Source organism: Camelus dromedarius, chromosome 1, assembly GCF_036321535.1.
Source record: "Camelus dromedarius isolate mCamDro1 chromosome 1, mCamDro1.pat, whole genome shotgun sequence".
Lineage (NCBI taxonomy): Eukaryota > Metazoa > Chordata > Mammalia > Artiodactyla > Camelidae > Camelus > Camelus dromedarius.
The window spans coordinates 37,628,385-37,655,968 of record NC_087436.1 but is presented as its reverse complement, the minus strand read 5'-3'; the positions used below and the strand labels follow the sequence as shown (position 1 = coordinate 37,655,968).

Below are 27,584 nucleotides of genomic sequence, written 5' to 3'. Positions count from 1 at the left end.
ATATTGGCTGACCTTGTCTGAGTATAGAGAATGGGGTCATTTATTTTTGAGTGAAATGGAAAAAAGTACACTGGCTTCTCTTTGTTTGTTATAAAATATCAACTCATTGAATTCAGATTCAAATTATCAAAGGTCATGATTATATGAGAAACCAGTAAAATGAAACAGTTATTTGGTATAAAATTGTTTTTTGTTCTTCATACATCTTTACAAGATTGACATAAAAGCTCATGTACTTGTATAAATGCAACTATACAAAGACTAGAGGAGGAATTCTTAAAACTGGGTAAGTTAGAATACTTGGCAGCAAAACTGAATCTCATATAAAACTGGCATTACTGAGATCAAGTGAAAAAACAGGCCAGGTAGCGTTCTGTAGTAAAACACAAGGACCAGCAGGTGGGTGAGGTGACATTGTTTTTATTAAGTGATGACAGAGTGGATGGGAAACTAGCATTCTGCTAAAAAGGTGAGATTCACCCTTACTCAGCTGACGCTTGTTGAAATATGTACCAACACACAGTCCCCCTGGCCGGGCGGGTCACAGTGATGGGGCAGCGTCTACTGAGCCAGGCACCGCACCAAGCACAGTCTGTGCTTTCTCCCATGCGAACCACAGAGCGCCCCCATGTGGTAGGAACTGCTCTCCCTCTATTGCAGCTGAGGAAGCGAGGTTCAAAGGCATGTAGTAACTTGCCCAAGATGAGCTCTTCTTAACCACTGCGTTTCATTGAGCAGGGATTTTGTATAGATTGCCAAAGGTAAAGAATTAGAACAGATCAGCTAGAGATACTGGTAGAGACAGATCTTTTCATGAACAGTTCTTTTTTCTATAACAGTTTTTTTTTTAAACACTGTAAGAAAAGAAAAGGCATGTACAATGTTTGTATTTTTAGAGCTATAAATTAGGAACTGGAACAGGAAGAGATTGTATGTGGTTGACTGTGAAATGAAGATCATAACACAATTAGAGTCAGAATTTCAGTCAGATCTGGAAAACCAAAGAATTGGTCAGGCTTATTTTACAAAAATGAATTTACAGAATACCCAGGGAAGAGTATTTAGTTTTGCAGATGCAAAAAATTAGTAGTTGCTTAAAAACATAGGCTCACACCAAATAAAAGTGTGCATATCTAGCAACATCAAGTCTCAACAAATGCTGAATAAATAAATAGGGAAAACAAATATTCTAATCTTCTGTAATAAAGATTTTCATAATAATTATTATAATAGTAATCCAACTTTGATATAGAAAATTTAGAGTAAAACCATGGTACATGTACCCTTTTTCTTCATATGCATATATATATTTTTGTCAATTGGGATTGGGGTATATAAAAGTATTATATTGTACTTTTTCTGATTAATATATCATCAGACTATTAAAGGACTTTCCTTTAGTAAAGAGATCCAAGGGAATTCAAATTAAAACATTCAAGAACAAACATGAACAGATTTGGCTCAAAGCATTAGGCTTAATGGATTTCAATAAAGTACAATGTAGTCAAGTACATCAAAGATAGGCAAACACCAGTTAGAAAGCAATGGGGCTACCAGGACAATGTCAGAGTTGCACTCACCAAGTAGATGGCTGTTCAGGGTTAAGAAATTTGATTTTTGACTTTACTGTTAAAGATTCTGAGTGTCCCTTACATCTAGGTCTAAGCTTAAGTACACATATGATCTATTCTAGCCTAGCTATAAAGCTAAACATAAACAAAATATTGGGATTCACCCAAGAACTTGAAAGGAATTTGAGGGCAAATTTAGGAATTTTCTTCAAAATACGTAAGCCACCAGAGAAACAAGGATTGCTAATACTATTTTAATTAACAAGAATAGCATTATAAGAAAGTTAAAGACTTTATCAGTGAGAAGTGGAATTTATGATATAGATTTACTAATATGAGAGTAGTTTAAGCTGTGGAAATAAAGGTTTCTGTGAGGACAAATGTTGCTTGTTTGATTAAATACATACATTAAAAACTCTTCACTAAGATTATAGGCAAAGGCAGTTTTAAAGTTGAGTAAATACAGAAATGTCTAATCATGTCTTAAAAACTGGATTCCAGAAAAGAACAGAAGGGTGTAGGTAAAAGACATATTTTTGGGTGAGCATAAATATTTGGTCCCTCTTAGGGATCTGGGCTAGGAAAGATTTCTTTCTTTTTCTTTTTCTTTTTTTTTTTTGTAAACTACGGGAAAGAAAAGGTAAACCATAACAATGACATTTTAAAAGCCTTTTCAAACCAAAATACTAAATAAACTACAGGAATGGTGCACACACTTATGGGAATAGGCTGAAAAATAGTATACGACCTCCGTTGTAGAGAATAGCATTTGGAGAAAGAAATAACCCCAAACATATGAGTCTGATATCCGTGGCCTAAATGTTCAGTTACAAAGAGGTTGACACGGCATGGCAGACTGTTTACTTATGAACTCATCCTCACAGCGCTACAGAGGTAAAAAAGCAAAACAAAAAGTGACTGGAGTTTATCATTTATCCATTCAGCAAATAACTAGTGAACCCCTATTATGTGCCAGACAGTCTTTCTGATGGTCAGCACATTATATCAATAAACAAAAAAGAAGAAGAAGGAAAAAAACCTCCCTTTGCTGTTGGCACTTACATTCCAGGATTTCTTAAAAACAACTGTAACGTTTTCCTGCCTCTGAAGAAACTTACGATGAATTTGCCGTCAAGTTCGTTAATAAACATGATTCAGAAGATCTAGTGAGGGCCGCTCTACTGATCAAGAAGATTAATTGCCTTAAGGCAATTAGGAGTTTAGTATAATCTATTTGGAAAATGTGAGTAGGTTCAAAGAGCGTGTTAACAAAATCATGCACTATGTTAGGAGAACAACTCCCCCACCACAAAGTGACTATGGTCGGCCCTGTGACCCTACAGTTTTCTCTCATAAAATACTCGCACAGTTCTGAGGTAGTTATGCTAAAAAGATAAAAGAAAGAAGAACGATGGAGTGTACTAAGCAAGAGATCACCTTTAACATGTAATATTTTTAAAGAGCTATTTCGAAAAGGGTATAGACAGATCTTCTATGATGGCTAGAGATACAAAGTTGTTCAAAAAAAAATTAGGAGGAAGTTTAGCGAACCTGGAAGACAAAACAAATCAAACTCTTGAGAGAACCCAGTTGCAATGCGGCAGGCCCAGTTGAGAGCACTGTGCAAAGGACAAGAGAGAAGAGATAGTTTAAAGCCCCAAGATCAAAAAATAAGAAAATCTGAGAGAACCCAGAGAAAAGGAAACCTGGGAAGTGTTCAAAGATATTGGGGGGGTTGGGGTGAGGGCACAACCTCAGGGACCCAGGAAGGGATGAATCCAAGAGCCAGGAAGAGTTTAGTAAAATATTTGTAAGATTGATTGGGTACTGAGCTGAAAGACACATCAGAGAAGTTCATTGTTACTTTGACAGCAGTTTTCATTTAAAAGCAAAGGAAGTCTGGCATGGGGCCCACAGAAAAGAGTCTAGTTTGGAAATACCCCAGCCTGGCAGAGGGAAGAGGGCAGGGAAAACAAGGCCTCCATGAGTCCTGGCCATGAGGTGGGGTCAATGGATCTGAAAAGAAAGTGGCAACTGCGAACCATTGATTGAAGATTTCAACCCATGACAGACAGACTGAGAGATGTGAGACTAAACTAATAACTGAACTGATTTTAATCTTCCAAATTCCCCTGCACTGAGCTGGAACTGATTGTGTGTATCATGCTGCCATGGCTAGGGACCAATGTCCTGGCGAAGAGAAAATGGATCATGTAAACCCCAATTCACAGTGCCTGGCATTGAAGCATCCCTTGGGTACCCTCAGATAAGAAAGGATGCTAAGGAGGGTTACTCATTAGAGCAGGTGACTTGTCAGAGTAGCTGACAAGGCTGCTGTGTGAGAGCCGCTGGCTGGTGCAGGGGAAGGCTGGGGTCTCTCCAGTTCTCCTCTTGCCAGGCCAGGAGCTCTTGTGCGGGGCCGCATCCACCAGCAGAAGGAGCACCTGGTTCTCAGTGACACAAAGGCACTCCATGGGCTGGCAGTGCCCCAGGAAATGTGTCCCCTCTACAAAACCCACCGTCAGAGGCAAAGCCCGTACCTGTCAATGCTGGGGTGGCGTTTGGCTTTCCTTCTGTTGGGATGTGGAGACACTGCAACCGCTCTGAGTCATTGTCTTCTCAGACCCCAAATGGATGTAGACACACTACAGGGACTTCCTCCGGCCTTTGTTCTCACCCCAATAGGTGACACCCCCACACCTGGGAGTACTGGGACAACTGCAGAAAGGGTTTTATGAAGAGGATACTATAAAAATGACAAAACTCCCTTTACTTAGTCTTAAATTAAGAAGAGGACATTTTAGAGTTCAAGATTTCTCAAAACTCTTATAGGAGGGGCCTCCATCATCTTTATTTAGACTCAATTTCTCAAAACTATACCTAGTTAGAACTTGCCAGTCTCAGGGGGGTTTCCACACTTCTGAGCAACATTTTTCAACTTTACACAAAGTTGTGGCAGTTGGCAGCTGTTGGGTCCCCAGCAGTCTCTGGATGCACAGAGGGACCCCTGAGCACACACGTCCTGACCCACAGGGTCCCAGCTCCCCTGGTACTGGAGGTAACCACCAACCGACTGCCGATGAGAAAACATCCTTTTCCTCTGACCAAACAATCCAGTTCAAACAGAACTGGGGCTGCCTCTTACTTTGTGGCTGATTTAATGATCAAGGAACTGCTACCAGCAAGTAGGCATGTTGGTTATCTTTTCCACGACAGATTTTGTTTGCTTTTGTTTTTGTTCCCTCAGCTTTTTGTTTCTTTGCATCCAGCAGATTTCTGAAACCAACCCCTAGACTGGCTGGCCATTTCAAGTCCCTTGCTTAGGCTCTATTAAGACAAAAAACCAGAACTGTACTGGAAAATAATGTACCTTACATGGAACTAAACCCTGAGGGAAGTATTACAAAGTGAAACTGGTTCTTTGGATCTGCTAGGTGAGAGTGAAAGTAAAGGTCACTTTTTGGTAAGAGGCTCTGAATATTAGTAAAAGCAGAACTGTGTGTTGGGGAAGAGAGTAGGAGTTGAAGGTCAAGGGGGAAATTTGGTGGCTGCAATAATTATGGTTAATTTATGAATGGACTCTAAGCTACGTCAGTGGATGCTTCTGACGAGCCTGGGTGAGTAGGGGGCAAGAAAAGAAGTTTTGGTGTGTGAGGAAAGTCCAGAAAACGTGCTAATCAAATGTTCCACAAAAGGGAACAATTGGGTAGCCATGCTGATGCTTTATTTAGTGCTTGGAAGGACCACAGGAGGACACCACAGAAGCCATGAGGCCATTCCATGCAAGATGGTATGTGGTCACTGGGCTGCTTCTGACAGCAGCAGGCTCCAGAGTAGAACATCTGATTATCGGGCACTGTTTTGTGTCTTGTGTGTTTAAAATTAATTTTTAAGCATTGCTTTGTATGCTTCAGAAAGCAAAACACAAACACAAAAACAAAAAAAACCCCAAAACACAAAGTAATAAGCTTTCTAAGAAGAAAGATAATTATGGTTCTTCACCATGCGTGTCATGATTTTGCCTCAGCAAAGTTAGAGCCAGAATGTTTACAGTTTTCCAGGTACACCTGTCATTGCTTTAGGCAATACACCCATCTTTCTCCAGGCTGCTTTCCCAAGCCCATGTCCTAATGGAAAGAGGCCTGGACTTGGAATGGGAAGATCTGGGTTCCAGCTGTGATTTGGGCAAGTACTTAGCTCGTTCTTTGTCTGGTAATTAATGCATCCATCTATTCATTCAGTGGCCATCTACTGAGAACCTGCCTTGTGCATGAAGATCTCATTTTCCTCATATGCAAATAAATGGAACTACCCTAGATCAACTCAGTGTTGGACTCATGTAATTGATTTTACATGTCGCTTTTTTTTCTGAGGACAGAGATTAAAAAAGCCAAGTCCTCTGATATGATACATAAACTTATTAGGTATCTATCAAAATATTAGGCTATATATTTTCAAATAATAACCTGTTTTGGTTTTTTTCTTTATTGGATATTTTCACACTTAAAAGTACTCCCATTTTAACAAGCAAACATTAGAGAAGATAAAAACGTTAATCACCTTATTCTTCCCTCGGTTCCACGTTACTGTGATAGTATTAGCACCCGTTTTCCGTATTTTTCTCTATGCTCATAAAAATATGTGTCTATTTATATGATATATGATATTTTCTTTCTTCCTTTTTTAAAAAATAATGCAGTCATATTATACACTACCCTGCTAATTATTTGGTTATTCTGCATTTCTCTGAACATTCCTCCAGGTTCATACATATAGATCTAACCAATTATTTTTAATGGCTAAATAATATTGAACATTATGTATGGACCAAACTTATTTAACTGTTTCCCTAGGATGGACTACCAAGTTGTTTCTAATTATTTTTTCTTTTTAATGCCACTATAATCAATGCTGTAAGAGAAATATTCATCTAGATATACTCTTACATACTAGTACTTTTTTTACATAGAATAGATTTACCAAAGTTAGGGTATAAATGTTCAAACTTTTAATAGTGTTCTAGATTACTTTCCAAATTGGTTACAGCAATTTTCATTCCTATCAGCTATGTGTAAGAATTCTTATTTTCCTGCAATTGATGGCAGCTCTAGATGTGTGAATATCTTTGCCAACCATGAGTTTTTCATTGTTGTTTTAATTTGCATTTTCCTACTTACCAAGGGGGTTGATCAAATTTCAGTATATTTGTTATTTTCTCATTCTCTTCTGTAATTGTTAGACTTGGTTCTTAACTGACTTCTCTTTCTCTTCTCTTTTCTCTTTCCCATTTGCAATACTTGTCTATTTAGCATAGTAACAGGTAGAGGTGTTACAGAAAACATACAAAGCAAGGTAAGTGGGGTCAGAACTATGGTGTGTTGACCTGAGGAGGCAGGGATTGCAATTTTACATAGGGTGATCACAGGCAGGGCTCACTGAGAAGGAGACGTTTAAGCAAGCTTTGCCAGAGGTGCAGGAGTGAGCCACATGGCACGGGGAAGCAATATTCCCTAGTGCCAAGACCCTAAGGCTGGAGCTTGCCTGGTGTGTCCAACAGATGCCAAGGAGGAAGATATAACTGGAGAAGAGGAGCTAGAGGGGGAGGTTAGTCGGTAATACTAGAGGTAAGAAGGAGCCGCTCAAGGAGAGCTTATGGGTATTAAAAAAAAAAACTCAACTTTTCCTCTGAGGAGATGAGGGTTTGGGCAAAGGCGTAATATGATGACTTCTATTTTGGAAAGACTGCTCTGCTTGCTGGGTTTAGAGTAAACTGCAGGGAGGCAAGGGTAAAGGTGTGGAGACCATTTAGAAAGCTATTCACGAATCTGGGCAGAGATGCTGGCTGCCCTTTATTGAGACAGAAAACTGAGAGAGGAGCAAACTGGGTAGTCTGAGAAATGAGAAGTCTACAAATTATTCATTATTGGCAGAGGCATTTTAGCATAGACACATCACTCAGTGCTCTGACTTTTTAAATACAAATTTACTTGAAAGTGTTGAAATGTTAGACTTGGAAATAACCTGAATTTTTCTTTTTGTACTAAGCCCCTGAGGGTACAGAGCTATCTAATTTTGTATTTATGGGGGTTACTTCTTGACATTTTGCCTCAAAATAGAAATACATTTAAGCATTGACTCCAAAGGGCTAAGAGCTAAAGAAAAAGAGGTGGTCAGCTAGAGGAAAACCTTCTCATTGGAAAAGAATCGTCATGGAGTGTCACATTAGTGAGAATACCTTGTGTGTGGTCTGGGTGTTTTGTTTTGTTTCATTTCTCTGCCATTTGTTTTTTGGTGTTGTTAGCTGCCCACAAATGAAGAGAAAAGATGAAGGAACCATGAGTGTTCAGAGAATTGTTCAGAAGTGCAGAGAAGTCCTCAAGATCAGTTAAAAAAATACAAAACAATGATCAATGATGCATAGCTCAGAACATAAAAAGACATTAAGCTTTGACAGCTGTAAAGCAGGAACTTCTAAATCACAAAGAGAAATTAATTAGCAAGTCTCAGGAAAATCAAAGAAAATTCCATTAAAATTGGATCTATTCAAGTTTGGTAGAAACCAAGATACACCAATACAGATCTTCCTTGATTTATGATGGCATTACATCTCAATAAACCCATTATGAGTTGAAAACACATTTGTTAATACACCTAACCTACCAAACGTCATGGCTTAGCTTAGCTTACCTTGAAAGTGCTCAGAACATTTGTATTAGCCTACAGTTGGGCGAAATCATCTAACACAAAGCCTGCTTTATAGTAAAGGGTTGAAGATCTCATGCAATCTGTTGAACACTGAAAGTGATAAACAGAATGGTTGTACAGGTATAGAATGGTTGTAGGTATATTGGTGGTTTACCCTTGGTATGGCACAACTGACTGGGAGCTGCCACTCCCTGCCGCTGCTCAGCATCCCAAGAGAATATCACACTGCATATCAGTAGCCCAGGGAAAGATCAAAATGCAAAATTTGATGTACAGTTTCTACTGAATGTGCATCACTTTTGCACTATCATAAATTCCATAAATGGTTAAGTCAAACCATTGTTAAGCTGGGGACCTCTGTACATGATTTATTAAATGTCATTGAATTAAGCAACTAAGTCTATGTAGATGCTATATTTCCTTTAAATCTCTCTACACTATTTCATAAGTCTGGTGATTTTTAAATGTTCTAATTAACTGCTCTAACACTGAGTTGAGGTATTAACATTCGAGTGAAATTTAGAACCTGAGGAGAGGGTTATGGGAGCCCCAAATGTATAACAGGTCAGTAGGAAGTATAGGTGGCCCCTGGGACTTTTGACTGGCGTTCAAAGTGGGGCCAGTCTTGTGGGACTGAGCCCTTAACCTGTGGGGTCTGTGCTAACTCTAGGTAGCTAGTGTCAAAATTGAATTGAATTGTTTGTATTTGTGTTGGAGAACGGGGTATGTCAAAAGTCACTCATTGAATGTCAGAAAAAAATGTTACATTGGATATGACTGATGCTTTATGAACCCAAGTAGCATTATAAATAGAAAGGATATTGAGCTCAGAGGAAATAGCAAGGCTTCAGATTAGCCTTGTAAATTCTGATCTATAAAGTTATGGCAAGTCTCACAAATACTCATGTGTGGCTCTGAAGCTCCATAGAATAACTGCAGAAGAATCAATGTCCTTTATCCTTTGATCCAAATGGGGCGAGCTAAATATGAGTTGTATATTTTCATTATATGTTTTTTATTCACTCATTCAACAAATATTTATTGAAGTTAGTTATGGGCCAAGAACTGTCCTAGATGCTTCTTATATTTCTTATTGCGAGAGACAAGTTAATAACCTATTTTTGAGTATTATATTGACTTACACCTAATTTTACATGATGGTTTCTAAGTAAAGAGAAATTTATTGAAATTTGAAATATTTTTAAGGCAAAATGTTTTCTATACATAACTTATATTGATTGTTTGTTGATTGTTTTAAATACATCTGTAGGATGACTGAATGCTTGCTATATGCCAGGGGCTCTATAAATATTATTTTATTTAATCTTCACCACTATTATTATCCCCATCAGGAAGATGAAAAAAATGAAGATTTTAGAAAGATGAAGTAACTTACCTAAAAAGTGTGATTTGAACTTGTGCAGTCTGACTCAAGGAACCACACTCTTAACCACAAAACTGTTTTTAAATGGTGTTGCTGAGATAGTGGATGCTCTTTACTTGTCAATAGATAAGACCTTCTGTCAGCTTTGCTCAAAAGGATGGGTGTGATTTTCCGTGTGCCATTGATGAGGATGGGGTCTCATCATCCTCTAACAAGTTACACCGTATAATAAAGGAAAGATTAGCACTATATAGAGATGAAATGAATCCTTGTTCTCTAGAACATTTCTACTGGTCATAAATTGAACTAGATTTGGGAATCATATCTTTGATAATAATTAAGTACCTGTGTTTCTCTAGGAGACTATTTCCCAATATATTGCCTGGACTTCTGGATTCCTGTTAAATTTTTAGCAGTTGCCTAATCCAAATTCCTCCACAAGTCCTCCCAAACCCTTACAGATCAACAAGAAGAGCAAATTAAATCCATAGCAGGCACCTGTAGCATAAATGTCTTAGCCTGCTGGGGCTTCCATAACAAAATACCACAGACTGGGGGGCTTCAAAAATAGAAATTTATTTCTCATGGTTCTGGAGGCTGGGAAGTCCAAGAGCAAGGTGCCAGCAAAGTAGGTTTTATTCTGAGGCCTCTTCTCTTGGCTTGCAGATTATGCCATCTTGCTCACATGATCTCTTCTTTCATTTGTGTGTATAGAGACAGCTCAAGCTAGCTCTCTGGCATCTCTTCCTATAAGGATACTGATCCTATTTCATCAGGACCCCACCCTTATGACCTCAATTAACCTCATTTATCCCCTAAAGACCCCATCTCTAAATACTGTCACATTAGTTCCAGGCTTCAGTATATGAATTTGGGGGGAACACAGTTCAGTCCATAGCAATAGGAGACAGAGAATACTATAAATTTTAATTCCAAACCAACAGAGCTAGGTTTGGCAACCACACCAGAGCAGGGTCTGGTGAAGACTGGGTGGAAAAGAGAAGCACACTCGTTGAGGTCTAGTGGTGATGAACAGCCACAAAATCTCCCTGAGAAAGAACAAGTCCTCATTATTTCCAAAACAGGTACATGACAGAAACAAGTTATTTATCTTGTCTCCACTATATAATCCATGTCTCAGAATAGTCTATAGTTTGGCGGGAAATTTCTATTTATAAAAGTATTCTACATAATAAAGAAGAAATGGTAGAATGCTCCATTTTTATTTTATAATAATAATGAATGAATGGATCTAGGCAATTATCAGAGGCTGATAGTAACCCCCAGCTGTAAGTACTTCCTGGTAGAAGATATAAGATAGCTTATAAAGTAGTCTTACCAAATAAATAAATAAAACTTGATTCTGACCAGGCTTTTAGACCCAAGGAGTAATTTATAGTAAATACAGTAGACAGAGGAGTATATTAAAGGGTCACGATGATGGTTGTTGGCAAACTACAAATTATCCAGTTTCTTCAAAAGAACAAAGGCAGCAAAACAAAACAACAACAAAGCTGCAAAGAAAAAAAGAAGAGAAAGAAGGAACTGTTGACCAAAAGATAATTAAGAGCTGGATCAATCAACTTAAATGCTTGATCCTAGTTCAATAAACTGTAAATAAAAAAAGGTCAATTGGAAAAATGTTAAGACTGGATATTTTGTGATGTGAAGAAGTAGTTATTATTCTGTATAGCACAGGAAACGATGTTCAATATCTTGAAATAACCTTTAATGAAAAAGAAGATGAAAACAAATATATGTATGTATATTCATGACTGAGACATTGTGCTGTACACCAGAAATTGACACATTGTAACTGACTGTACTTCAACAAAAAATAAATTAACAAATTTTTTAAAAGTTTAAAAAAATTTAAGAAGAAGCAGTTATTATTATTGTTAAATACGTTAGGTGTAATAATGATATTGTTGGTATTAGTTTTTAATTCTTATCTTTTGGAAATACTGAAATATTCACAGATGAAATGAAATGACATTTTGGAATTTCTTCAAAATCCAAAGTTGCAGAGTAGGTGTGGATATAGATGAAATAAGATTGCTCATGTGTTGAATATTATAAAAACTGCTATCATGATTAAGGGGTTCACCATAATATTCTCTCTGCTTTTGTATATGTTTGAAAATATTCACAATACATTTTTTAAAAGGAATATACCATAAAATTTGAGGGAAAAATAAAAGAGGGGAAAGTCCCATTCTGAATGGGAAAATCCTCAGAATGAGTCTGAGAACTGGTTTCTGGGGACCCAGAGATCAAAAGGCCGCCATCAAGAACCGTGACGAGTCTGAGACTTTACCCTACTTGGAAACTAACAATTTAGCCGGTCAGTGTTTCACGGATACTGACAGAAGAGATGAGGCTCCTACACCGGAGACAAAGGACTTCTAGCTCACTGAAAGAGCAGGAGCCAGAGTATCAGCCCTTTTGATAAACTGGGCTAGTTTCTCAAGCCTGCTTCTCACAGTGAGGGGCCAGGTGGCACTGGCGACCAAGTGCATTGCCTTACAGAGGAGGAGCCCTGATCTCAGGAAAGTGAATATTTTATCCTGGACAGTAAATATGCCTACCTGCTACAAAGGGAGACACTATATGCCAAGACTGTAAGTAGTTGTGCCCTCTAGTCCAGAGAAGCTATTCCTTTTGTCTTCTAAGAATTTTGTTTCAGTAAATATCTTTGAAAAAGTAACCCAGAACAAAGGCAGTTAGTGCCTCTGCTTGTCAGACGCGCATGAGTGTGAGAGGCCGTGGAGAACTGTCTCCCTTAGGAAGGCGCCACCGTGAAGGAGAGGGTGAGACCTGGAAGGAGGAAGCATCCTGTTGAGTCTGGTAGTGAAGAGATACAAGAGAGCAAGTTGGGGAATTGAACCCTATAAAAACAAAGTCAGAAGATACATCAACCTCGAACAGACCAACTACCAAAGAAAAAGCATTTATCTTTACTAGCAGGCGAGGGGCCTCTTAAAAGAAGAAACCTAGCAAGACATTATCACCAAATCAACATAAAAACATCTATTATTCCCAGTCCAAGAAAATGATTATAAAATGACAAGTGACAACCATGAAAAACACAAGAAGAAAATAGAAAATGAGACTCAAAAGATTTTAGCTGATGAAAATAGTCTCTAAAAACCTAAACATGAAGCACAGGGAAATTATGATAAAACACCTACGCCAACAAGAATTAAACATCTCTAAATAAGCATTTTTAGATATAAAGGAGGACCTTAAATCACAAATTCAAAAAACCCAGTACAGAAGTGAACAAAAGCACAGTTTAAAATGAGATATGATCAAATTCAGGAAGGCAAATTGGAAAAACGGTAAAAGTCATCTCCTAGGTGAAGGCCAAATTGTAAAGTGTCCAAGCAAGAATAGATTTGACTACAAGTCTCATAAGTGATTTTGAACAGAGGAACAAAAATGAAATGAAGAAATAAATAGGATCAGAAAGAAAGTGCTCAATATAGAACAGCAAAAAAGATCCAATACGTTTCATTTTTCTGAATAAGAAAAATAAAACAATGGAATAGAGCTACCATAAAAACTAATCAAAGTTAAAAAAAAACAACAACGAAATCTTAATCTTATTGTTGAAAGTGCCTCCCAGTCCCCACCTCATACCTTCAAAATTACAAGACAGAGTCTAGTAAAATTATTCAATTTTTTAAGAATTGGTCCTCTGGGAAAAAAAATACCAAGAAATTTACAAAATTTCTTGACTGAAATATCGAAAGCAAGACAAAAATGACATGGTGTTTAAAAAAAAAATTTAGGAAAGTATGAGTAAAGAATCTTGTATTCAGCTATGCTGTTTTACATGTGTCAAAACTAAAGGAGCTTTGGCAAAAGGACTGCTGATGAGTATTAAAATAGTAGGTCTAAGAATATACCCAAGGCTAAAACAAAGACGAGAACAAGTATGAAAAGGCATTATGTAAATTATGTGTTCTGACAACATAAAAATAATTTAAAAATTTGTGAGAGGGGGAAAAGTAGAATAATTTCTGTGAAAAAGTAGAAGTATTTCTAATGAATAAATTCATTGATTGTTGCATAGATTATAGATAGGAGTCAAAGAATACCATTTAAATCTAACAAATCAGATAACAGAAGCTTAATCAAGGGGAAAAAAGGATTAAGGGAATTTTAAGAGTTCTTAGCGCAGAGTTAGGCAACTACTAGAATAAAAATACAAGCTTTCTTAAATGCGAAAATAAGCACTCAAATATGCAAAGAAGACAGACCAAGTGGAGAAGGAAACATTGTAAATCTAAAATTAATAGTAACATCAAATAAGAAGACAGAATTAAGAACAAACATGCTGATCCTATCAACACATGTAAAGCAGCTTATCTCGGCTATTTAATGAACAAGATTTTGAATGTGGCTTACAAAGCAAAATCCGTATCTCTGCTCAGTAGAAAAGACACTCAATAACTAAGTGATTCCAAGAGGCTAACAGTAAGGTATTGGGCCAAGGCAGAGCCGACAAACGAAAACAACAGTCAAAATGCTGGGGTTGAGATCAGCAAGGTACAATTTGAGTGCAAAGCATTAAATGAGACAAGTTAATGCACGTTGCAGTTAACTGGATGTAAATACACTTGATGAACTACCAAGTCTCTGACCAACAAACTGAAAATGACAGAAAACATAAAGCCTCAGATAGTATCTAAATCCTGTCTCACTTCTAAAATAATTCTCCAAATTGATCTTGACTTTACCATGTTTCAGTAATAGGCAGACATCAATGGTAAATAGCATGTTATGAATTTAACTCTTTTTCTTAGAGCCCTGTTAAAATCCCAAGGAATGGGATTCTTTAAACCATCCTTACTCTACAAGGGCAAGGAGAATTGGGAGAGAAGAAACAGTAGATGAACATTTTTCAGTCAATTTTGGGGAAAAGAAAATCGGAAGTCATAACTGAATTACTGGAGCAGAGGAAGGTAAAGGCCACATCTTTAGCGAGAGAAGCCACCAAAAACAGAGGACAATTTGTTCCAGAGAATATCTGAGAAGCTGAGCACTTGAAAGGACTGAAGACAATGCTGAAACTAGGGAACCAATTCTCTCTCTGATTCTGGAGCATTTGAATCCCTGAGGTCTCTCCTCATGTGAACCCTGGCAGCCAGGCAAATATACCCCATGTGTGGCCAGAGACTGATTCTTTTGGAAAGATGAAACCAAAAGCCTCTGGAAAATAAATAAACAAAACAAAACAAAAGCCTCTGGATTCAGGGACAGGAGGCACAAAAGAAGTCTGGGGTGGAGGTGAAGTGCGGCATGAAAATCTACATAGTAAACTGTAGTAGTTTGAGATCCCGTCCCTCACTTCTGCTCTAAATACCTACAGCCAGTCATATGTCTGAAGACTAAAAATTGGAAAAAACCTCCCTAGAGCAGCTGAACAGCCAGAAAAGAACCAACTATCAGAAGAGCTGTGGTGGTAAAATAAGTTCTAGGAAAAAAAGCTGCACCATTGGCCAAAGAGTAACAAGCCCGGTTGGAGAGATGGACAATAAGGTCAAGAAACGAGGATGTTAGAAAAGAAGTGACTGATGGGATTGACTATAGAGGAAATCAAGGAGTAGGCTGTCTCATCTGGGGAGAAGGACGTCTAGAAAGTCAACCAACTGAAGTGGCAGAGCAACTTTTAACTCCAGTAAGGGATGGCATTCTTAGGAAAGAAATTTTGACCAGAGTGAAGTACTTGGTTGAATAGTAAATAATATTCGGAGCAACAATAACAATGTAGAAAAATTACTTGACTTCTGGAGGGAGGTAATCTGGCATTATTTCGCTTGAGAACATTGTTAAGTGCATATTTGTTAAGTGCATATCGAAAGTCTTTTCTCAACCTTCACTCAACAATTCCACTTTTAGGAATTTACCCTAGGAAAACAAAAACGAATGCGCACAAAGGTTTAAATACAAATATGTTTATTGCAGCATTGTTCCTAATAGTAAGAGACTGAATAAAACATAAATGTCTCAAACAGGGAATCAGTTAAATAAATATCGATACAGCTATATAACTGGATACTATAGAGATAAATATTTTCTTGGGAAAATATTCATAATAGACCTACCTAAATTTTTTTTTTTGAAAACAACCTTTTCTCTGTAGTCCCATTTTTCAAGGAAAAACAAAACGTTGTAGAGAGAGAGGTGAAAAATTCTATCAGTAGTTATTTTGCATGGGAGGATTAAACCTGAGTTTCCATTTCTTCCTTTTCATCTTGATTTGCAAACACTAAAGCCTTTTGCATAAATATAACAACTCTTAGAGATGCCACACACAAAGAACTGACTTATATACATCATGTTTTAATGTTATAATTAGAAAATAAAAACGATTTTCAAAAAGAAAGAGAAAGTTAAGGAAAATAAGAAGATGACATGGCGGCAGGTTAATTTGTAATGTTCAGAAAAGTGTTCTGCTTAGCAGAGGAGTAGAGGCTAAATTAGTCTCCACTTACCCACTCATTCAACAAAAATTTCAGAACATTAACCACGTGCTATGCCCCGTGGTCAGCTCTTTTCCTGTAAAGAGCAACTGACCATTCAAAAGGTAAGACAGAAGCAGTTGGAAATAACCAACAATCACGTACTGAAGTTTACTTTTCTCTGTAGCTTGTAACCTATGCTAAATTTAGATGTAAAGGTGAAAAGACTTTCCAAGTTGTGTAAAATATTAGATAAACGTAAGTCTGACTATGCATAACACCTCAACAGTGTCACATTCAAATATTGATAATAACAGCAGCATAGGGTATGAAACTCATCTAAGTTTTGTTGCTAATGTTTACACTCCTTTTCCTGTTTACGTTCTAAAATAAAGTGATACAGTACAAAGTAAAATAAAAATTTTAAAAAGACAAATCATCCAAATGATCTGAGTCTTAAAACAAATGATACTTCACTTTTTCACATGCTTTATTTTCTGTAATAATTGAAAACACTGATCTGGTAATATACAGAGAATAATGGAACTTACATGCTTAGAACAATGGAATTAATTTTATCTGGAAAGCAGATGTCTCTAGCTTAGGATTTCCTAAATGAGAAATGGAAAAATGACTCTCTAGTGCAGTTGCCTTGGAAAGTGAGGTGATGTGTGATTTAAGTAATTACAATCCTTCCTAACAGAGAGGTATATCAGGATATAGAGTGGGCACTATGTCAATATAAAAATTAGCAAATGATAAAAATGATTAAATGCAGGGAATGAAAATTTATTTCAAATAAATTCTGAACATAACCTGCCTCCTTTAAAGTAAACCTATGTTTGAACAGAGACGAACGTAGTATTCGAAGCAGAAGCCTCCCAGAGATGAAAAAACTCAATTCACTGAGGATATTAAATTTAAATGTTCAATTTATATGAAGGAATAAAAGAGAAAGAGCCAAACCAAAACCAAATCGAATTTTCCAAACTCAAATCCCTTCATTTTTCCACATTATTTCCTCACTTTGTGTTTTTACATAACTTCCTGTTAGCATAGCATAGAGCGGTGAATTCATAATTTTCAAATTGCCTTGAAAACTGGAATTTTGCTAATGCAATAACTTCCATCATATTAATTGGCTTTGAACTACATCAGATTCAAGCCATGGGAACTAAATGTACTTCCTTAGGAGGGTCTGTGTATTTAATTACCACGTTGGAGGACATGCCATTAGCTTAAACTCTGAAGCCTCCTGTGAGAAAAGGACAACTCTTAAGAGTTGTCACACATGGAAAGAGCAGACATATAACTCATTCAGCTGGCTGCCTGTTGTCTGTGGCCCTCCTGAGGCCTAATGTAGACCTCCAAGGGAGTTCTGCGCCTCCACACTTAAAGACATTTCCACTGAGGTAACAGCTAGCAACTCGGTCTCCAGATACACGAATTTCATGCAGAGAGGGAGTACCAGCCCTTCCCAGGTAAGTGATAAGTAGCTCCTTTGGAGAATTCTAATTTGGTGTTCTTTCCAATGATATCTCCCCAAACATTTCCTAGCACACAGTAGGAAATTTACAAATGATTGCTGCATTGAATCAAAGAGTTTATGTAGGCATAAAGTATTAAAGACAGAACAAAAGATATACTGTAGATATTTTCTCGGGCATTTTGGAAAAGCTGGGCTTCAGAAAATGGAAAGTCTGTGTTCACCCCATGGGTGTTGTTTGTATGGAAGAAACTTTTCCAAAATGTACTCTACAGAGTCTGACTGAAAACCCAAGTTTTCTAAAAGCCCCCTATCTTAAACCTCTGTAAGTGTATCCATCCAATAAAGGCTGATTTTATGTAAGATATTACACAGAAACACATGCTTGAGATGCTACTTTCTTATTTTGGAAAGAGAAGAGGCTTAATTAGACTGTTGTCCTGAAACCCAACGTAACTTTGATGTTTACTAGTTTGAAGAACTAGAATTTCTGAAAAACTGACAAATTTCGTTTCATGAATTTTAATATTGAAACTATTTAAATTAAAGCATGACTAAGAATTAGTAAAATTCATGAGAAAAAATTTATGATGATCTGTGATGTTTTGTGAGTCATTAAAAATACTCACTCAGCACTTCAAAATTAATTTCTTTTATCTGACAGAACAGTGTGAATGGACTGAAAATAATGTCTGTCTGAGAAAGCAGATGATACTATTAACTTCTCTACAATGTGGACAGTAACTATATAAATGGCTCTTTATTCTGCCCTTTCAGAATAGTTTAACTTTGGGTCAGGTAAGAAAGAGGTTAGAAACAAAAAGGTCAAAAGAATTGTAAAAATGCTGATGATATCATAAAAAAGATCATTTTAGCTTTTGCTTAGCACATAGTCTTGCTCAAACCAAAACATCTACCCATCACCCCATAAGCGTCCCTACATTACTCTTCCCTTCATAAGCAAAAAATGAAGCTTTAAGGGACATTTAATGGCCAGCAGCTGTTTGGCTGCCAAATACTGCATCTGGAGGGGAGTGCACTATCCACATGGGAAAAAAAAAACAAACAAACAACTATTGTTTAATTTTCTTAAAGTACACCAATGTTTTGCATAAAGACATTTGAATGCTTTGAATATAGGGAAAGACACAGGAGCTCCTTAAGTGCATCTAAAACCAGTATATTGTTCCCAGGAGGCAACAAATATCAGAGATATTCCACCATGTTTAAGACATAGGTTTAGTCAGTGCTAATGTGAATGAGTTTAACGCCAGGTAAAGAGGGCACATCATCAGAATTTAACATTCATCCTATTCTACTGAGATTACCTCTCCTTGAAACTATAATGAATCAAAATAGTTTTCCTGGCTAGGTTACAGTGATAATTTTCTGAACACAAAATTTATTTTAAAAAGTACTTACATTTCTTAAAATAAATTTTAGGACAGGGAAAAATCTGCTTTAGAAAAATTCAGACGAGGAGCTGGTCTTATAAGAGTCCGGTAAAGCAAGGATGAACTTTGGGATCATAATATGTTGAGTGGGGCTGCTTTTTAAACAATATGCTTTGAGCTTTTTTTAAAGGGAAATATAAAAACTGTAAAATATTGTATTTACTTTGATTTCTCCCTGGAATCAAAGTTGTTTCCCCTGCCCCTTCACTTTTTGCTTTGGAAGAAAGTGTGGTACGACAACCATGATATCAATAGGTAATACTTCAAGAGGCTGCAAATGTTACCCCTGCAGAATCTAAAGTGGTTCAAGTAGAAAGAAGTCGGTTCAGGAGAGAGAGACGGAAAGACGAGTAGCCTCACTCCTCCATTCCTGCCCTGATTGACGCCTCTTGCCTCCCTTTCTTCTTTCTCTCATCTCCCCCGAGATAAAAGCATGAGCGCGACATCTGCCTCATCCACTCATCCTTCCTCTGGACCCCAGGTCATGTTCACCATAAAGGCTAACATGAAAACCATCTCCGAGCATTTTAAATCGCTGCCAAAGGACCTACCTCTCTCATTCTCTCAGAAACACACACGTTTTACTACTGTAGGAAAAAAAAGTACATTAACTACTAAATTCCGAGTCATTTTCATCATGGGTAAATGGAGAGACTCTAAACATTAATATACACTTCTGAGGAAGGGAGGCAATAGAATGGGACTTGGGAGCTTACAGAGTCCTTGTAAGTCTCCATATGGAAGAAAATGGGGGCGGGGGGTTGCGCGCGCACATGGTGGAGGCAGGGAGGGTAATTGCTGCTTCTTCGCATCACGGTTAACTGAAGGAAAAGTTAGGATATACGTATCTCCAAAACACAGAAATAATAGGTTTGTCTGCCTGCATTTCTTCCTTCCTTCCTTCTTTCTTCACTTCCTCTCTTTCCTTTCCTCTCTTTCATTCTTTTTTTCCGCAAACTGATAAAATATCCCAAATACGGACCTTTGCTACCAAAGGAGAATGAGGTATCCTCTTTCCTAGAAATTGTTCAACATAATATGTTGTCTTCAATGTTTCTGTAATATCTATAATATCTTAGAGATTGTCAATATAATCAGTTAATCCTCAACCTACTCCTGTGATGTGAATTTATATTTCACGTACACATTTTATAACAATTTATATGAAATTGATCAGTGCTATTGTAGAACTACTGTCAAAGTGGGTTATACTGTTGTATGCCAGGTTCTTTCCCTTGAGGTAGATAAAATCTTATCAAGGAAATGAGACTTATACATACAGCACAGTTATAGAATAATAAAGAGTAGTGCACAATAAAATGCTAAATTTATATGATTAAAGGCTTTTAGCCTTTTTAACACTTGTTGTAAATGCTGGATGTAACTGAGAGGAATGGGAGAAATCAGCATTTCTATATTTATTCAAGCTTCTAGTCTTCCCCCTTCCCCATTTCAAACCCTGTTGTCAGATTAGCCTATCATCAATCCCTTGTTCAGAATTCTTAATGGCTCTCCTTGTACAGAGTTGTGATTCTCACAGAAGAAGGACATACAGGCCTCTTATAATGGAAAGTTTTTCACAGACCAAGAACCCTGAGAGTATGTCTCCACATCCATGGGTTATGGGAACCCTAGTTTGAACAACACCGACTTAAGAAACTGAGGGTTATTATTTGTTTAAATGATCTTTCACTTGAAAGTTTTGTCTTTATGGACAGAGAAACATTGGCTTATAGAATAAGTTCTCTGCTATCTAGTCTCTCACTCAGAATGTTTTATATTACACGTCAGATGCAGAAACCAAACGGAACTGCTCATTGGTCCCAACACAAGTCCTCAGCTTACCTACACAACATTTTCGTACACATTCTGACTTCAGCTTCTTTCTCTTTTTCCATCTTCCCCCGTATTTTCTTTTTGCCAGAATTAGGTCAAACAAATTTTCTTCATGCATCTCTTTATTCTCACAGGTAAGAATCTCACTGTCCTCTGATTTCTCAGAGCAATTTATCTGTGCCTTTTATAAAGCAAAACATTCAACATACATTATACTTAGGTCTGTGTGTGGCTTTTCACTTCTAAACTGCAAGCAGCTAGAGGAAAAGGACCAGACCTGATTCATCTTCTGCAAGCAGCTGGCACAATGTCTCGCACAAAAAAGGTGCCAAATAAGCAGTCAGAGAAATAACGGTGGGGGTCAATGAATACGCTGAAGCTTGAGAAAAGCCATAAAAGGAGGTTGATAGAATGTAGAAAATGACTGAAGAAGGGATTTTTTTTTGGTAAAAGATTTAGCAAATTTCTTACCCTGTACCTGAGCTAAGGATTTAATAACTCAGGAGAGAAGATAAAACTACTCTTTACTAATGAAATAGAGTTGTTTCCTAAGAGAAAATGTGTGCTATTCAAGAGAAATTACCTTAAGATCCAAACTTGTCAAGGGAAATATATCAAATATTTAAAAAAAATCAAATAACTACCATAACCTACCACGATCCTTGCCCTTTGAATAGCAACAAAAGAAAATGTGTTCAAATAGTTCACACTGTTATCCACCATTTTTTCCTTATTTTTATGGTTGTATCCAGATAGGTTCTCATCTCCCTTGAATAGACTCATCACTTTTGTCTGAAAGAAGTGCTCTAACTCGAATATTAATATTAGAGTCATACATCCTCTAAATGAAATGTCATCATTACCTTTCGGAATCTTCTACCTGATTGGTGAACATTACCAGTTTCTCTTCATGTTTCTCGTTTTTATTTGAAAGTCGTCCACACGGAATCTAAAAGAAAAAAAATATAAAGGACATGAGGTTTGGCTGTATGTCAAGTGAAGATAACTATGTCAGTCACTGGAGGAGAAACCACTTGTTAAATGCATTTTTCCTCAAAGCCATGTTTCTCTCTCATGTTTTGTTTTCAACACTGCCAGGTATAAGAAGACAGACTGTGAACTTGCCTTCTGCTTAGTTTTAATCAGATGTAAAATACTGGGTGTAAACATAAGGACCCAGCCTCTCAGTTCAAGAAGAGTCTCATGACAGGGAGAAATTGTCCAGGAGCAAGTAAAGAAAGCTGGACATTCCAACGCACAAGTCGTAAACTTCCATGTTGTCAGACTGACATGTTTGTGGTTTAATTAGCCACAGTCCAGAAACGAGTTTCCCAGGAGTGCCTAACGACCAGCGACACCAAGAGCTTTCTTCTCAGAACAACATTCACTCCAGCTTTTTTCTCCAGTAGAATTTAGTGATTGTTTCTGATTTTCAGGATAACAAGGGAACTGGTAATGTGATCATTAAAAGAGAAGGAGGAAATTTTTTAAAATGTGTGTAAGACACAGATTTTTTTTTCCATTTCCCACTCTTTTTCTATTAATATTAATTGCAATGTAAGCACCAAACTGTGGCTAAACATTACACAGACATCACAGTCCCTCCTGGGGATTATAGTAGATTCTTCAGATTGAAGCATTTGAAGACTTGTGTATGTTTTAAAAGCCAATTTCTGCAGGCACTTAACACATTTTAAATGCATCTGTAAACCACTAATTGCTGTGATCCCATTAGAAAAGTCAGGCAGTTCAGGTCTGTGGGAAACATGAACTCAGCTTGTCTGTGTTTTATGAGTTTCTATTTAATTGTAACAACAACCCCAAAAAAGTCTGTTTGTTAAAATGCTCCAAGAAGGATTTGTTTCAACTATTGGCAAGCTGTCTGTACAGTGTGGGAGGGTGGCTTTTTAATTTTGTTTTGTTTTCAGTTTGTGACAGCTGTTTAAAAGTCATTCATTGCCACCATGGTAGCCAGTTACTAGATGAAAGCAAATGCCTTTCAAGACTGCGGTAGGAATTAGACCACCAACTAGTACAGTTAACTTTTAACTATACAAAATCACAGGATTGCCCGATTTCTTCATGTGACACTCTGGAAATATTATACAGTTCTGCAAACGCATTGAAAGGCACGCAAGTGAGGTGCTACCTGACAAAGAGTGGCTTGCAATAAGTTCCCACACTGTAATTCCTGGAAGATGAGGTTTTTAAATTTTAATTAATAAAATAAAACTACAGGAAGGTTTAAAACATGTCTTTAATGGTTTCATTATTCCTAAAATAGTTTTTTAAAAAATGCTAGTTTCCCCGTGGAACTGAGATGACACACGGGGTCTTGGAATATCAGAAAAATCACAGAAATTGAAACTTTGGATAATATTCTGAGAATTATGACACCATCATTTTACAAGAGAGGAAACAGAAGCCCAAAGAGGGCAAGTGGTTTGGCTAATTAATGGCTGATCTAGCATTAGATATCAAGCCACTAGACTCCTAGTCTATGATTTTTTTATTGTTGTTTTATAACTAAACACTTTACAGATGAAATTTCAAGTCTGGAATAAGGTGAGATCTAATTTTAGTACTAGAATATTTAAAAAGTAATATATGAAATGTTTACATTATAGACAAAACCTCATAAAATAAATTTCTTAGGTCATGATGCTGTATTATTTGAACTCTGGTGGCAAATAACCCCCAAAACAGCATGTGGAGAGGGAAATGTCCAGACTTAAAATTTTATAGTTTAAAATTCACAGATAATATTTCCGAGGCACTAGAAAGAGATCAGATAGTTATTATCTCAAAGGTATAGTTTACCAAACTTGTATTTCCTTTCTGAAAAGCCTTTTCATTGGCTGGAATTTTAAACTTGCTATTCTTCTATCCAGGAAGACAAAATGTCAACTAGTGGTCATCAGAAAAGTCGACATCCCAGGAATAATTATAATTCCCAATACTTTATCCATTTTCACTGATAGGGATTTTTTCTAATGGAACAGAAACAAGTCAGAATCAGAAACAGACAACAACTAAAGGGCTTCTCTTTCACGTGGAAGCAAATAAAATCAAGCCAACCCTAGGGATACAGGGCCTTTCTCAATATCAGTGCCTCACTTTTTTTTTTTTTTTCAGTTGTGGAGAAAATGAACAATTTCAGAAGTCTCATAAGACTTAGCAAACATTTGTGTGCCTCTCTGAAGACAAGGAATTCTACTGAGATTCTCTTTCCTATAATTTTTCACCGAGCAAAAGCACAAAATCAGCCTGGAAGGGAGGGAATAGACTTCCTGAATTTTTATTGGCAGGTGTGGAGACATGAGAACAGGCAGGAGCCAGGCACCTGCTACAACAAATCAAGAGACTCCGTAGTCAGAACTCCCAATTCTAAGCAGCACACTGCAGTTTGATAGAGGTTCGTTTGTTTCTTATAAAATGTGTAATTCAAATATTTTTACCTTGCTAAACATTTAAAATATTTGAAACAGATCCAAGAATGGGGCAATCATGTCTGAGATAGAACATGGTGAACTTTCATTAAAGCAAATTGTTTCTGAATATCAAATAGTAGAAAGATAAAGAAAAGATTGGGTACCTGATCCCTCTTAACCTTTTGCTCATTCAAGGTGAGTTTCTCAGATAGTTCATCCTGAAGTACTTACGGTATAAACTAGTCAAGTTTTAACTGCTGCTTATGGTGTCTGCCTGGTATACTCCTATTTCTGTTAGCTTTTAGGTAGAAGTCAACAAATCTATTCTTTCTCTCATGTCTGGGACATTTGTCCTTCACCCTGCAGGGTCATCTGAAAAGCTATTATTTCTGCCAGATATGTTCACATATGTGGCCTATGAGACACAGAAACTTTGTACACTATCATCATTTATAATGTAATAGAGAAGAACAAATCTGGGTCCATATTAGATCTTATTAGGTCTGTTCCTTTAGCTCTAACCCTGTGCTCTGTTTCCTGTGCTTAGTCATGCTGCTTCCGCACCTTTTGTAAAAGAATGCTGCCTAGAGCCTGAAATATACAGGACAGCCCATTCTCAAGGCTCTGACCTTTAAGGATACAACACTCCTCCAGTCATATAAAGTGTTGCAGAACATAGAATAACATTTGTCTTGTTGGAGGTTTCCGGGAACATCATGACCTGACCTGCAGGGAAAGGTGCAAGATCAAAGGGTTTCAACACCAAGAAGTTTGCAACACATAACCACACCCTCTTCCCTTTTTAGTATAAAAGGAGCCTGAACTGTGACTTGGGGAAGATGGTTCTCCAGGACATTAGTCTGCCATCTTCACGATCTGCCAGCTTTGCAAATAAAATCATTATTCCTTGCCCCAACACCTTGTCTCCCGATGTATTGGCCTGTTGTAAGGTGAGCAGAACGAGTTTGGACTCATAACAATAAGAGGTGTGACCATAATGTGACTGCTCTCTGCCAACAAAGCTACTATGAATTAAATACTGAGATCCTTCTTCTGAAATTACTTCCAGAATCTATGGCACCTTCTTTCAAAAATTTTTGGAAAAGGACTAAATTATCAGGTTAAAGTTTGGTAAATAAGGTAGAGAGAGAAAAGCTAAGTAATATCAGTGGTTTAAAGACATAGGGCGAAAAAAAATAGAGCTTCCTTCTCTCATTCGTAAACTTTTAAAACAAAAGTTTTAAACAAACAAACAAGGAAACTTTTAAACAAAAGTCTTCGTATGTACAGAAGCAGAGTAGCGCAGTGATTAAGAGCAGGCTGGGAAGCAAGCCTGCCGGAGTACAGTCCTGACTCCTCTCGTGACTCTTCGACTGGGAGATGATAACCTTCCTGTGCCTCTGTTTCCTCTTCTGTAAGATGGGGATAGTAACAGTACCTGCCTCATTAGGGCTGTAATGAGGCTGAAATATGTTGATACATGTAAAATGTATACAGTAGTGCCTGGCATGTAGTTAGTAGTCTGTAATTGTTAATGAGTGTCATTGTGCTAGCGTCCAGGAGGGAGGAGGTAAATAATTGTGGTCCCTTCACCATTTTGACTCATAGTGGGGCAGCTCATGTTAGGAGAGCTCAGTGTGTGGTGTGTGGGGGTTGGTCTTGATGATAACTTTTAAGATTCCTTGTGACTCTAAAATTCTCTGATTCTAGGATTCCAAGTAAAGAATTTGGTGCTTGCTTTCAAAGAATTCATCATCTTTTTGAAAAAATAGGATGCTAAGCCTTAGCAGCCTAAGTCCAGGTGCTTCTTATTTTCATATCCCCAGGATCCCACATGGTGCATATCTCACAGTGAGGACCAAATATTTTAACAGAATTAAGAAGGCTACCTAACTGTATAAAATAAAAGATGTTAAAATGAAAAATAAATGATATTGACAATTAAGAGTTTGAGGATAATAGGACTTATAATGACCAATAGCAGTTGCTCAGACATTTTTAGTGGATTATTTACATCCTTTTATTTTTGTCTTTCATGTAAGTCCTTTTAAGAGAGCTTAAAATTTTACTTGAAGTTGTTTTATACTTTTGTTTTCCTGGAGGAATACTAGTATAAACCACATATAATTTCTGGGAACCAAAAGATTTACAATTAAAGCCCACAGGAGTTAGAGTACCTAGCTGGCTGACAGCATCCTCTCAGCTAAAAGCAAACAAATTTCTTTGTTTCCATCACTGAGTAACTTCCTCCTTTTGCTATTCCCGTCAGTTCCTCCTCTTTTTAAGGAGTTTCTTACTTCTTAAGAAGCAGCTGTTGCTTTCTGTTTAACTTAACCAAAGGATGTCCTGGATTCTTGGATGGATTTCAGTACATCAGTGAAGATCATAAGCTGTTTGATTGTTTAAGCAGACGTTTACACAATCCACAGTTCCAAAATAACCCAACTTTAGAGGATAAACTGACTTTTGGAAGTAAACCAAGTTTTATGAGCTTTTTGCCATTTGTGCTGTCATCTTTTAATACACTTGGGTCTCTGAAGTCAGGTTCAAGGGTGAGGGTGTGAGTATCACAAGTCATAGTCAACTATGCAAAAATCAGTTTTACAGATCTTGAAAACAGCACATTAGAAATTGCCAAAGAATTCTTCTACTGTTGTATAAGTTTGTTATGCTGATCAGGTCTATGCTACAGCACTGGAATGTATCAAAATAAATGTGCAATCAAAGGTATGAGAGCTTTACTTAAAAGAGAAATAACCTGAGGCCGATGAGTGATTTTTATCTATGTAAAATGCTCTGCCCTCTAAGGCATACAATTCAGAACACATAATACTTACCCAGAAAATCTGTTTCATTCCAGAGTGCACCTTTATTAAATTCAACATCAAACATTAACCAGGTTCAGTACATGTAGAATGAAATGCCCTAGGTAAGTACTAACCCATTGTGAAAATTATTATCCTTTTATCTATATATGATAAATAATAAAGATGTCACAATATGCTGAAAAATTTACATACCTATGCACTGATACTTACATATATGAAAGTATTTATATTGATTTTTTAAGAAGTGATATATTGGTGTCTAATACATAAATACTTTCTTATTGATCACATGAGAACTACAATGAGTCAGTTGATTACAAAATTAGTTAAAACTGGGACTCATGAAGAATAATTAATTCCATATTAATTTATTGTAACTGAAAACACACAAGTGCTCATCAGTTGCTATGCCCTTTTTT

The 27,584-nt window shown here is 37.1% G+C and overlaps 1 protein-coding gene across 2 annotated transcripts in view; it reads right to left on the bottom strand.

Moving 5' to 3' along the window:
• TNIP3 (TNFAIP3 interacting protein 3) overlaps positions 1–21,832 on the bottom strand; it is an 82,146-nt gene extending 60,314 nt beyond the window's left edge. For both annotated transcript variants that reach the window (XM_064477182.1, XM_064477227.1), the window contains exon 1: positions 21,770–21,832. In XM_064477182.1, coding sequence (XP_064333252.1) covers positions 21,770–21,801 — 32 coding nt within the window. In that variant the 5' untranslated portion in view covers positions 21,802–21,832. The remainder of the gene's footprint in view (positions 1–21,769) is intronic.
• Between the last annotated feature and the right edge of the window lie 5,752 nt (positions 21,833–27,584).